Source organism: Misgurnus anguillicaudatus, chromosome 17, assembly GCF_027580225.2.
Source record: "Misgurnus anguillicaudatus chromosome 17, ASM2758022v2, whole genome shotgun sequence".
NCBI lineage: Eukaryota > Metazoa > Chordata > Actinopteri > Cypriniformes > Cobitidae > Misgurnus > Misgurnus anguillicaudatus.
The window spans coordinates 32,983,390-32,997,328 of NC_073353.2; the positions used below are offsets into that span (position 1 = coordinate 32,983,390).

Here is a 13,939-nt window from a genome sequence, read left to right on the forward strand (position 1 = left end):
ACCCATTTTTTTTCTCTTACGCTCAAATTAAGCCACAAATACTTTTGAGGATATTCAAACTTTCCATGCGCATGCGCACCCATTGACAACACTCAGAGCCGAGCCCCTCCCCTATGGAATAGAATTGATGATTGGCTCTTTTTACTGAAAGGCGGGACTTCCTTCTTTTCAGCGCCGTACTGTACAATTCATAATAATAGTGCGACATCTTGGTAATATTTATAGTCTTTGCAAGAGAAAGCGCATTTCTGGGTCCAACTAACAAAGTTGAGCAACCTTTGACCAAGAAAAGACAGCACTCGATTGTCACACGAAATCTGAAAGCCAAACAACTTTTAGACTTTACCAGACCTATTGAAAATCACATGTTGATAATTCCTCCTGTTATATTTTCTACTGACAATGAAAGCTGTCATTTTAGCTGCAGGTTATGGAACAAGACTGCAAAGGGATATCGAGAATGACACGACTGGGAATTTCAAGAAACTGGAAGGAATTGCCAAGCCACTGCTTCCTGTTGGTCCGTGTGCTCTTATCTCACACTGGCTTCAGGCTTTGACAAAAACAGCATGTGTGGACACAGTATATGTAGTTGTGAGTTCATAATAACAGTTTTTAAATGATATATACCTAGTTGATGTACCAAAGAATTGTGGGTAATCAAATGCACCATGCGTTAACAGACAAATGATCTTTACCATGAAGCATTTCAACTGTGGGCCAAAGAATTCCCTAATGTTCAAGTTATAACTGATGGCACAACAAAAAATGAGGTAAGTATAGTAAAACAGACCATTGCATCGGTATTAAATATATTTTTTAATTCCCGTTTAATTATATCTGCAGGACAGACTTGGGGCTGTTGCCTGTCTGCAGTTAGTGGTCAAGCTCTGTGCTGTGGATGATCACTTGCTTGTTATTGGAGGGTATGAGTAGCATCAGATTGAAGTTTTGAAGCATTGCTGCTATACTTTGACTAATTTATTATTATTTTTCAGAGATACTTTATTCAAAGAGGATTTCAGCATTCAAAAATTCACAGAGAGGTTCTTTGAAGTGCAACATAAAGACAAAGAAAGCAATTTAGTGCTGTCATACCAATGCAAAAATGAGGGTAAGTATGAGTGCAGAATGATGTCAATCATGTGAACAGACTCAGACTTTGACTCAGATCTTTAGATTATTTACAGCAGTGGTTCTCAAACTTTTTCCGCGTGCGGCCCCCCTTGTGTATGGTGCATTCCTTCGCGGCCCTCCCAAAGAAAATTTATGACAAAAACTGTTCTAAAATGTAACATTTTAATTAAACAAAACATATTAAATTATACAAAACTAGTGCTGTTGGTTGTTAGCCTTATTTTTTTTAGGTTTAATTACACAGAATTCATGATAAATTAATGTATTTTATAAAATGTCATAAAACTGGGGCCCCCCTGGCACCATCTCGCGGCCCCCCTGGGGGCCCCGGACCCCAGTTTGAGAACCACTGATTTACAGACTCATTTGTGACCCTGTACCACAAAACTAGTTATAAGGGTACATTTTTTTTTATATTATAGAAATTAAGAGATTTATAAACATTTGAAGTTGTCCAACATTTTTTAAATAATTACGGTATGAAATTTACAAAATATTTTCACGTAACATGATCTTTACTTAATATCCTTATGATTTTTGGCATAAAAAATTATAATTTTGATCCATACAATGTATGGTTTGTTATTGCTACAAATATACCCATGCTACTTATGATTGGTTCTGTGGTCCAGGGTCAGATTTTTCATTGAAAAATGCACATTAAATGATTCATTTATAATTTCCACATCAAGTATTCTCTACATTTGTCTGCTCAGAAACTTCCAAGTATGGGATTTTGGAACTGGATGAAGACCTTAAAGTACAATGCATGAAGGAAAAGCCTCGACCAAGTGAAACAAGTGCACGCAATGCAGTGTGTTTTACATTTGTTAGGAAAAAAATTGTGTTATGTCTTATACACGTATCATAATATAATATACCTTATTTGTTTTCATTCATTTTACAGTGCCCTTGTTTCTACCTGTTTTCAAAGACCTCACTTCCACTTCTAGACACCTTTCTCAATGAGAAGAAGGTAGAGCTTGTTGTTATTTTACACTTCCAGATGTTCTAATGCAGTGGCTTTCAAACACTACCTGTGTAGGGTGCATCCCGTCGTGGCCCCCGAAAGAAAATTCATGATATAAAACAATCAACAAACAAAATAAAGCAATCAAACTTAAAATTTAAATATTATACAATGAAGTGCTGTTGGTTGGTAGCTATATTTTTTGAGGTTTAATTACAGAATTATGAGAAATGTATGCATATAAAAAATATAGTGCCAGGAGGGGCCCAGTTTGAGTACCACTGGGTCTCATTCATTAAGCATACGTACGCACAAATTTGATGTTTTCACGAACAAATCATGATTCAACAAAAACGTTTGTATCAACATTTCTTCTAGATGTATGCAAAAATTCAAGAAAACCTAAAACCACTGTTTATATTGTAATAATGTTAATATATAACATTTGCATGATTCTATATTATATTATAATATTTTCTGTATTATATATTATTATACATGATCTATATTATTATTATAATATACATTATATATACATTATTATAGCCTACTTATTTTTTCTACACACAAAGAAGATGCATGTAATGACAAATCTTCACACTTTCCTTTCTCACTTTTTAAATCTCTATATGAAAGCGTCTGCTTAAAGGGGCACTCGACTTTTTTTGAAAATATGCTAATTTTCCAGCTCCCCTAGAGTTAAATATTTGATTTTTATCGTTTTGGATCTCCGGGTCTGGCGGTACCACTTTTAGCATAGCTTAGCATAATCCACTGAATCTGATTAGACCATTAGCATCACATCATTAGCTCAAAAATGACCAAAGAGTTTTGATATTTTTCCTATTTAAAACTTGACTCTTCTGTAGTTACATTGTGTACTAAGACCGTCGGAAAATTAAAAGTTGCGATTTTCTAGGCAGATATGGCTAGGAACTATACTCTCATTCTGGCGTAATAATCAAGGACTTTGCTGCCGTAACATGGCTGCAGGAGGCGCAATGATATTATGCAGTGCCCGAAAATAGTCCCCTGCTAATTTAAAGTAACTGTCGGTCTTAGTACACGATGTAACTACAGAAGAGTCAAGTTTTAAATAGGAAAAATATCAAAACTCCTTGGTCATTTCCGAGCGCGATGCTAATGGTCTAATCAGATTCAATTGATTGTGCTACTGCCAGACCCGGGATCAGCTGAATGGACTACAAAACCGTAAAAATCAAATTTTCTGTGGACCAGCGCAACTATTAGTACACAATTATTAGTAAATGAGACCCACTGTTTTAATGTAACATTTTTCATGCAGAACGCACCCATTGAAGAACGGGATGCACCAGGGAACTTCCTGTCATGGCTTATATTAAGGTATAATAAATTAAGTTTGCAGACACTGGTAAAACATTATGTTTACTGTTATTCTATAATATTACTTACATCATTTTATTTCAGGAGACCCGTGTATGTTCAAAGGATATCTGGTCGATTTGACGTGGGGAATCTTGCATCATACACTGAATGTGACAAATACTTTAAGGACCAACTACAAAATCCAACTGTTTATTTATTGTAGTCCAGACAATTACAATCAAACTCTGCACAAGAATAAAACTGGATATCAAACTTGATTTGTATTCTCATTGAATGAATTGATTTGTACTCAATGACCCAAACCAGTAATGACTTCTAAAATGTAGATTAACAGACCAACAGTGTATCTATATTAAAATTAAATTACCTTTTAACCCTAACCCTAATGTTCCAAGTCCTTACATAATGTTAAATTACACTGTGGCAAGCCTTTGGCACTTATCTGAAGCCTTTTCGTGGTTGTTCTCCAACTTGGCGATTCTGGAGCCGAACTGCATGGCTCTCTTAGGTAACAGAGCCGAGAGTCCCAGTCCTAGCTCAACAGCTGCTAACCTCAATAACAACTTTTCTCCAAGTCCTCTGGGTAGAGACAAATCGGCCTTCTCCCACACAGGCAGACTGTTAAGAAAACTGACGACATCTTCATCCAAATACGGAAATCTGAGTTTCAACGAAAAACATTTATTATACACAATGTTATTTCATAGACCAGATTCATCAGGTGGACTACTTTTATGGTTCTTTATTGGTGTTGTTTAGTGTTTCACAGTTAAGGTCATTATTACCTGTCATCGTATGATTTACAACAAGCTAAACAGAGGTTTCATATTCAAATAACCTAAACCTTTAAAGGACAGGTTTGGTATTTTGCACTTGGAGCCCTGTTTTCAGATTGTTTGAACGGTTTTGACATTTTGACGTGTGCGGCTGCCCCGAGAGTTTTGGGTGTTTGTTGTTTCGCCTCCCACCTCTACAGTGGCTGTGTTGGTGCACTGGAACAATCCTTCCTAAAATGTTTACAAAGACGTGAAACTCACCGAGTGGTCACAGGTGTTCACTGATATGCTCACACAAAAATCGCTGCAAAAGATGCTTTCCAACAGGTGTTTTACCATTCGTTGTAAACTTGTGGACCTATTTTTCCAAACGCCTCACACCCGTACATTCTTCTGCTGAGAGCTTGAATAATAGACACTCCAGCCCAGTTGGTGGCGATAATCCGCCTTTTCCAATTGCAAGAATACAAACAAAGTTCCCGGCGCGGAGTAATACCGTACCTCACAGCACATCTAATACAAGTCAATGGAGTTGGCAAAAACTACGATAAAATCTGTTAGAAAGCATCAATTGCAGCGATTCCTGTGTGAGCATATCAGTGAACACCCCCGACCACTCGGTGAGTTTCACGTCTTTGTAAATGAAAGTTTAATGCATTTTAGGAAAGATTGTTCCTGTGCACCCACAGAGCCATTATAGAGGTGGGAGGTGATACAAGAAACACCCGAAAATTCTCGGGCCAGCACCACACGTCGAAATTTCAGCCAAAACTGCTCCACTCCATCACAAACAATCTAAAAACAGGGCTCTCAGTGCAAAACACCAAACCTATCCTTTAAAGTCCCCCTGAGGTGAAAATCAAGGTTTTTTTATTGTTTATATGTCTATATGGTGTTTTAATATGCTTTAAGACGAACCATGTGCACTCATTATTCAACACCATTGCAGAGTATTTTCTTCATAAAATTTGAGTTTTCCAAAGATGGTCTCATTCCTGATTTTGAATATTGAAAAACGGTGATGTTTTCCTTTAACACTTATAATTTTGTTTATTTAGTGTCAAAATTTAACTCTTGCCTGGCTTCTTTTCCATGGTCCCCAATGATCCGGTCATCCCTTCCCAGATTTCTTGAGGATATTCGGCCCAGTTCCATAACCAGCTCTTTGACAAGCCCTTCTAGCCCAGAGGTTTTATACCGCACCCTGTGTCTAGAGTATCCAGCTAGCTGTTCGTCGGCTCCGATGCCAGTCAAAACCACCTGCAAGAAGACACAATGTTATACATGAAAACCAACAGTGTGACCAAGGCCTAGCAGAGGTTTTAAGCCTATACTATTTAAATGTAACCACAAACATTACCTTTGCCTCTGAAGTATAATGCTCTTGTTCAGTGACGTCATTTATAAAGCCACTTCCCCTGGCCGCAAACCATAGGGCACATCCAAGGCTGTCATCCAAAACGGTGTCCAAAGGATGCACTAAATGACAGATGCGTTTCTGACGCAGTTCTTTAAGCTCCTCTTGAGTTACGTTGACTTCGATGAAGTTCCACTTGCGCTGCGGATTAAGATTTTTTAGTTCCTGCAGACCAGCTCTACCCGTAACTCTGTCTGGTACATCAAAACAGTTTAGGCTTTGCAGATTTGATTTTGCGTTAGCAACATCATCAGGGTCGCTTTTCTTATTCTTTCCTTTCTTCGAGGACTTGGGCGGCACCTTTGCATCTTGAATTTTGAAAGCAACATTGAGCAGGTCAATGGGTTTTTCTGCAGGAATGTGTCTATCAGCAATGGCGGCTAAAATCATTGAATCAATTCCCCCTGAGAAGAGAACAGCAACATCAGCTTTGGCATTGTTTAAGGGGAAAGCCGACTGGTCTTGAGAAGGTAAGTACTGTACTCTTTTACGGATTGCCTCACTGAGAACATCAATAAGCGTGTTAACCATTTGTCTCTTCTCAGCATTTGTTAGAAGTCCTTTCAGATTTTCAATAGAGGTTTGTGAGGCATTCTGGTCATGTTCAACAGTTCCAGGTGGAGAAATAGATGTGTTCATTGGACAAACAGGGGAGGTCAGGTAAAGTCCAGAACTATTTATGTTTACAGAGACAGAACTGGAAAAACCTTCCCATTTCGATTCCAGTATGTGATTTGGCTCATTGTCACTTGGAAAAACCCATGGATAAAGTTCAAAAGTAAATGTCCCTAGGTCGAACCTGTAAACTCCATGAGGTGGTACTTCCTGCCATTGGGAATTAATGTTGTCCGCTGGCTGGGATGCAACTGACGTGAGTGTGAAAAACGATCTTTCCGAATTAAATTTCCAAAGGAGACTTCTTCTTCCAAAAAAGTCCCTTCCAAACCAAATACAGCGTTCCATTTTTTGGTAATAGATAAAGGCCCAGGGTCCCTTCAGTTGTGACAGTAAAGACACCATATCTGAGGCACTCTGCACCATTCTCAAATGATGGAGAAGAACTTGTGTGTCATTTTCATCCTCCCCTACTGTAAGACCACCAAAAACCTCTCCGTTCCAAAGTAGCAAATTACCATTTTCGTCTTGAAGAGGCTGAGGGGTCAAGGAACCCCTCATGTGAAGGACATGGGCAGAAAAATGCAGACTGCAATTTGGATTTAATATTGTTTCTGTGATGTCCTGGCTACAGTTTGGTCCTCTGTTTTTAAGCTCTTCACGCACACTCTCCTCGAGTGGATTTTGCAGCGTGGTCAAACTGACCACACAACAGATCCCACACATTTTCACACAGTCCTATATATCTTGATAGTCCTTTCTCATGGTGTCTAATTCCTCTGTAAGAAACAAATGACGACAGTATTAGAGGCAGTCAAATTTGTACCGTGGTATTGTTCAAGTGTGAAACTTACTTTTACAAGAGCTGAGAACCTCTTCCTTGTCTGCCATGAAGAATATATTGCTGTTGGGGTGCTGCTTGTAGACTCTCTAAGCGAAACCAGGTAAAAAAAAAAAAGGGGAAATTAAATACAATTTAATTCAATTATACTTTTTTTAAGCACTTACATCAACTGTGATATTTTGAGTCACGGTTTATTTCCATACACTAAAAATCAAATCAAGTATTATTAATATTTAGTATACTTTATCAAGTGCACTTAAGTACAACTGTAAACGCTGCGTCCAAACCACCTACTTCCATACTATATAGTAGGCAAAGTAGTGCTTTTTGCATACTATATAGTATGGTAGTAGGCAATTTCGGACGCAGCAAAAAACTATACTTTAAATTAGTATATTTGTAGTGTATTACTTTTACCCTGACTGATATTAATGATATTTGAGCAAATTTGCACACATCATCATAGGGGTAATTTTACAACTGTAGCGTCATTTTCATCTGAAACCTGTTTAAAATGTGTATACATGCATGCAGCTTTGAGTTTCCACCATCTACGTTAAAACAGACAGCACTTGGCACGTGGCTGTAAAATGACGAACATAGTTCAATAACACGACTTACGTACCCTGTTTTTCTTCAAATTGGACAATTCGTCGACTACAATCTTTTGTTCTTTGATCTGTGAATCGCAAATGTTTGTAAACAGTCAATACAAACAAGAATAATTAAACAAACGTGTTTAAATTGTGACCGCTAATGTCAGACACGTATGAAATGGTACATAAACTGTTTTAATAACCTTCTTGTTAAGTTCTTCTTTTACCGCGAGCTCTTCCTGAGCATCGACTTCTGTTCGCTGGAAGTTTTGAGTGGACATTTTATATCAAAACTTTTCGGATTGTTTAGGGAAACATTTTCACAGGCAGTAGCAGTGGATGAGTGGTTGTGGCTAGAAGGAATACAGCTACGGCCAAAGTCTCGTGAAATCTCGCCGGAAGAGCGATGTTTTCATCCTAATCATACCCGCAAACCTAGCCCTAAATCCGACATTTCACGATATTTAGGCGGTATTTGTATACGTTCTAGCCAGAACAGCTGTTTTCGTCCTAATTCTACCACAAACCTAACCCGAAACCCAACTTCTCGCGAGATTTGGTTGCAGCTGTATCCCTTCTAGCCTGAGTGGAACCTTTCGTCGCACACAAATGATGTAGCGACTATCAAGAGTGTGGCGCTTTAAAACTACGACAAATGCCTGCATATGATTGCGCAACTATGATATCACAGTACCGCGAGAGTGATGCAAAAATCACAACTTTTAAAAAAACTCTCGCGGTACTTTGGTATAATACAGCGATGAGTCTGCGCAGCGCCGTCTCGAATATTACATATTAAACGGGCGGGTTTCGTTTTAGAGGAACCATGCGACTTTTCAGAAACAACTGCTATCTGGTGCTGTCTTGTTTTAATTGATCTCTTTATTATCAACCGGAAACGGATACATACAAGTAGTCGATCTGTCGTAATGGCCAGTCAAGGTGAAATGGATTTGTGGTATGCCCATCCAGTTTATTCCCGCTACTGGCAGCACTACCAACAGGCCATGAACTGGCATCAGAGGCATAAGCAGACATACAAAAGAGCATTGGAGGCTGGCTACATGCAGTCCCTGTTCTTCATGTACCCATCCGCTGTGCAACGGTACTCAGATTGGCAAGCAGATGAGAGCAGGGTGAACAATCATGGAGACAGAGCCACAAACGAAAACCAACAGATTGTTGATTCGGATAGCGAGACCGATGAAAGTTCAGATGAGAGTGAGATTGAGTGTAATGTCAGCAACATGGACATCTCTGAGGAGCTGCGGCAATACTTTGAACAAACAGAGCAGCACAGGGAAAAGCTCAAGAAGCAACAGCAGATGAACGCAGAGGAGCTGGACTCTTATGTACTGGCCGACCAGGACTTGCACAGAGTTTCCAGGCAGAGCATCCTGCCTCCTTCTGAACGACCTGGAGAGACGAGGACTGCAGAAATGAAGAAGCTGTATGGCAAAGATGCAGCAAAGATTCAGGGGATGGAGACAGCTATGCAGCTCACCTTTGACCGTAACTGTGACAAAAAGCAGCCGAAGTACTGGCCTGTTATACCACTAAACTTGTAAAATGACCAATCTCCATCAGTAGCCTATACCCATATCTAAACCCATTTTCTGACCTGATAATAGACTGTATAGAATTTGCCATACTATGTCTTTTGTTTCAGTGTGATTTTTTTTCATGTTGTCAACTGCCTTCTGTGATCCATTTTTTATAATACAGGGATTTCCTTTAGTTGATTAATGTAACTGAATAATAAAACATTGCATTGAAATAAAACCTTTTTAATTATATGTACGTCTTTTTTAAGCAAGCCTGAAGAGGTTTATTTTGCAATAACAACTGGCTGGATTTTTGTTATCCCACTTATTACACAACTACTTGCCACATAAATAATTGGGCACACATTTTTTTTCTTAGAATTTTAAAAGAATGAATTCGCTCATTTGTACCTAATTAAAATCTGGCATGAATATAGAAACAGCAGATTGATACAGAATCCATCTAGCGGCCGATGTTTAAAGGGACCATGTCATGAGACTTTTTTAAGATGTAAAATAAATATGTCTCCCAGAGTGCACAAGTGAAGTTTTAGCTCAAAATACCATGTAGATAATTTGTTATAACAAGTTAAAATTTACTTTAGGTGTGAGCACAAATGTGGCATTTTGGGTGTGTCCTTTAAAATGCAAATGAGCTGGTAAGCAAACACTAATCGCAATCATGGTGGTTTGTTGCAATTGAAACTTAATTGTGCGTTGAATTATTTTCTCTCTATCTCTCTCTTTCTCTCTGCACTAAATGGCTGTGCTGTGGTTGGACAGTGCAGATTAAGGGGCGGTATTATTATTATAAGATCTCCTTATGACATCACAAGGAGAGCCAAGTTTCAATGACCTATTTTTTTACGTGCTTGCAGAGCAGTGCTTCTCAATTATTTTCTGTCACGCTCCCCCTAGGAAGAATTAAACATTTCGCGCCCCCCAACTCTCCGCCGTGACTGTAAATAGTATAATTTGTCTATAAAATGACACATCTGCAAAACATTGTATCCTTATTAACATTAAAGAAAACACAAAAATAGAAATATCGATCAACAACAAAGAATAACTTTATTAACATTGTTTTAGTCTGTAACAAAAAAGACTTAAAATGCATCAATTTGCCTGAAAAAACACAATCCTTATTTAAAGTATAATATTTTTTGACCATTTGATACTGAAAAATTAAATTAAATATAATCAATAAATAATAATAAAAACTCAAGCGGCTTATCAGCGTGATAATGTCTTTAAGTGACAGTGCAAAAAAAAAATCACTTCCTGAAAAAGTATTTTCCCCGGGGTCTCGCGCGCCCCCCGTGGTGTTGCTTCGAGCCCCCCCTGGGGGTCCCGCCCCACTATTTGAGAAGCACTGTTGCAGAGAATGGTTACCCAAAACTAAGTTACTGGGTTGACATTTTTCACATTTTCTAGGTTGATAGAAGCACTGGGAACCCAATTATAGCACTTAAACATGGAAAAAGTTAGATTTTCATGCCATGGCCCCTTTAAAGTCATGTAGTGTGAACTTGCCATAAGTAATGGTCAGGATGCTTTGCAGTACACAGATGTGTATTGCTGTGTTATCAGTTTACCCAGCTGTTATCGGGGAACAGCAGACCTTGAAATCTCTCTAGTGACCAATCAGAATCAAGTATGTTAGAGAGTAACGTATAATGCCAACTGTCACACTATCAGTGTGTTTAGAAAGAAAAATAAATCATAAGTTATTATCATAAAATAAGAAGACTTTTATATTTAAAAAAATAATAAAAAGCCAAATCAAGGGGAAAGGCCTGAATAAACATGCTATTACACCTGCCTGGAGCTGTTTTGTATAGTGTTCGTGCAATATAACGAAATCTGGTTTCCAAGAATAACAGCTCAGCCAGGTCAACACCACAATGCCTTCAAACATATTTTATAACCACTAAGGACGGTAACCCAATAGTACTAAAAAGTTATTGTCACTTGAAACGACCAAACCCAAAGTAAAAGGGTAAACAGATTTAATAACTGAGTGCAAAACATCTAAAATGATGTGGGAAATTTTTTATGTTCACAGAATAATTAAGACTCTTTATTCATACATATAAGGAGATATGGCCTAATGGTTGCTTGTAACCGAGAATTGCCGGTTTGAGTCTTTCACTGGCAGGTTGTGACTGAGGTGCCCTTGAGCAAGGCACCTGTCCCCCATTGCTCCCGGATGCTATAGCTGGCCACTTCTCCGGATGTGTGTGTGTTCAGTACTCACTGCATGGGTTAAATACAAAGGTCACATGGGTTACCATACATTGGTCATTACGTCACATTCGCTTACATTTATTCACTTAGCCGACCACTTTATCCAAAGCGGATTACAAATGGGAGAGCTAAATATTGGGTATACTAGTAAAGGCAAAAAGATTATTAAAAGATTACAGGAGCTAAAGGACCTATACATATTCCTTTGCAAGTATATGAGTAAGTTTAACCTATCAAAATTTTAAATGCCAACTCCGTACATAGATTAAACCTATGCAGGAAGTCATTGTAATAAATCTGTTTTTCTTCAGTCCTTCATATTTGTCATTTCTAATTTAAGCATTCCTGTTTTTAATGCCTGTTAAATCCCACTCTCCGGTTTCGTAAACTTTAAACCTCATTCATGAGTCGCGACATTGAAGACCAGCATTTAGAGAATTACAGTGTTTGTGTTTGTGGTTCTGTTGATTGTGCATTAGCCCCTGTCCTGTATAGTTCTGTTGATTGTGGTCACCCATAAAGGCTTAAGTGCTAAATCACGTGGACAGTGTTGTTCAAGTGTTGCTAATATCCCAAACACACAAGTTTGTTTGGGTTCAGTCATGGTCATTGCAACAGGTGACTGTGTATTGATTCCGCACACCTGTGTAATGTTTGCACCCTTATCATATCGTCAATGTTCAGGGTTAGGAAATGATTTGGGGTAGCCTACAGCTGGAATGTCAGGTCAAAGAAAATCAAGTTAGAAATAGCTAAAAAATTTTTTATCTTAAATAGATTATAGATTGTAGGCATGAAAATATAGATTTATCAATGTGGGTCGATTCTTTCATGTCATAGATGTGATGTTATGTGTTGATGTTATGTGCTTAAAAGTAAAGGATATAGGGAATCAAGGTGTGAATCCATCAGATTAGCAGAGCTAGAACACGTTAGTAAAATTGTGGTGGGAAACAATAAAAAGTCTGTGAACTGAGTAATCTGTTTCCTCGTCTCAGATTTCTATGGACAGGGTGAATCTGCACGCAGCGTGACTCAGCTTAGAGTCCTCCATGAATGGGATGCTTCCCTATTGTCAGACTTCTTAATCAAAACCACAACAGGTTTTAGGTTTTGTCTTGTCATTGCTTGCAAACAAAGCAGGCACACAGTGTTATAACCATGAACAAAATATAATATAATTACTTTGTTATTGAATGTATCCTATCATTGCATGCTATTATTTAACAGTACAACAAAGCTTCAAAAATATAAAAAATATTTAATTAAATGACTATTCGAATGGTTCTTTTTTTTAAATAAAAGACTGCTCTACACACGCCAGTCTCTTATTAAATCTTTTTTTTTTATATTTTTGAAGCATTGGGTGTGATTTTTTGGCGACCCATGTGAGGTCCATGTGCGTGCTTTTGTTTTCTTTTGTCATTATTTAAAAGTACCCAAAGAGATAAATCATACTCAGTTTTCATTTTATAGGCCTTTTTATAATGCATTTTGTTTCATTGCTGTTCACAAAAACGTATAAACGATGTAACTTTAATGTATTGTTATTTACAAAACGACAATAAAAGTAAACAACATACACAATAAACGTGTTTTAGACTGTGCCGATTTACCAAAGAACACACATCATGATATGGAATTTGCCATGACTTTCACGTAGCCAATTCTGAAACAAAGCATCTTCTTTGAGAAATGCTGGGTTATTTTCAACCCAGTGTTGGGTCAAAAGGCATAAACACAGCTTTGGGTTATGGGTTAAAACAACCCAGCATAGGTTACATTAATTGGGTTTGTCCCTTTTTGACCCGAATAATAATAAACCAGCATTTTTGGTGTATACCTTTATAGTGTAAAATAATCTTGAGAAATTATAAAGACTTACTTTGCAGTTCCTCTCATAATCAGGTACTGCAAGTGAGCATGCAATAAAGCAACAACTTTCTTTAAACCAGTAAAGGTGGGCAAAACCTTTTCACAATCATATACATTACTAGACATACATTACCCTTTGGGTATACTATATCTTTTTATGTTTGTATAAGTTATGTTTGCTTCCCTGCTGAGGGCCCCTGTTATCATTTTTTACTAGGAGCACTGGCCTAAATAGACCGGATCTGGATTTTATTGGGAAGAGCACTGCCAAGATGTTGGGAAATAGCTGTCATTGCTCCAATACAGAACAGAGTACAGCTTAAAAGAAAACTGACTGATGGTTTCTCAATGTTAAAAACCACATGATCTTGAAAATTACATTTCCGAAACAGATAAGGCGTCCACAGTTCACTTATCTCCAGGTAAAGACAGAACCAGTTGAACTGCAGAGTTCAGAAACTGTCTGGAGGGCAAGGCAATGTGCTTGTATCAACCCAGAATTGGGTCAAAAAGGGACAAACCCAGACATTGGGTTAAATTAAGATAGAAT

At 38.0% G+C, this 13,939-nt stretch overlaps 4 protein-coding genes across 4 annotated transcripts; 2 read left to right on the forward strand and 2 right to left on the reverse strand.

Annotated features, from left to right (window-relative positions):
* Positions 1-141: 141 nt before the first annotated feature.
* Positions 142-3,732, forward strand: LOC141350156 (mannose-1-phosphate guanylyltransferase catalytic subunit beta). Its single transcript, XM_073854633.1, has 8 exons — positions 142-594; positions 684-773; positions 847-926; positions 999-1,114; positions 1,854-1,951; positions 2,045-2,113; positions 3,414-3,472; positions 3,557-3,732. The coding sequence occupies exons 1-8, from the start codon at positions 403-405 to the stop codon at positions 3,675-3,677; spliced, it is 825 nt and encodes a 274-aa protein (XP_073710734.1). The 5' UTR covers positions 142-402; the 3' UTR covers positions 3,678-3,732.
* Positions 3,651-7,009, reverse strand: asnsd1 (asparagine synthetase domain containing 1). The gene is made up of 3 exons (XM_073854630.1): positions 5,612-7,009; positions 5,330-5,511; positions 3,651-4,135 (listed from the first exon to the last, which is right to left on the reverse strand). The coding sequence occupies exons 1-3, from the start codon at positions 7,007-7,009 to the stop codon at positions 3,889-3,891; spliced, it is 1,827 nt and encodes a 608-aa protein (XP_073710731.1). The 3' UTR covers positions 3,651-3,888.
* asdurf (ASNSD1 upstream open reading frame) lies at positions 6,918-8,303 on the reverse strand. The gene is made up of 4 exons (XM_073854634.1): positions 7,927-8,303; positions 7,753-7,806; positions 7,138-7,213; positions 6,918-7,062 (listed from the first exon to the last, which is right to left on the reverse strand). Exons 1-4 carry the CDS (start codon positions 8,002-8,004, stop codon positions 7,022-7,024), a joined length of 249 nt encoding a protein of 82 aa, XP_073710735.1. The 5' UTR covers positions 8,005-8,303; the 3' UTR covers positions 6,918-7,021.
* A 215-nt stretch (positions 8,304-8,518) lies between these two features.
* On the forward strand, positions 8,519-9,519 carry gemin8 (gem (nuclear organelle) associated protein 8). The gene has a single exon (XM_073854636.1). The coding sequence runs from the start codon at positions 8,653-8,655 to the stop codon at positions 9,289-9,291; it is 639 nt and encodes a 212-aa protein (XP_073710737.1). The 5' UTR covers positions 8,519-8,652; the 3' UTR covers positions 9,292-9,519.
* Positions 9,520-13,939: the final 4,420 nt, after the last annotated feature.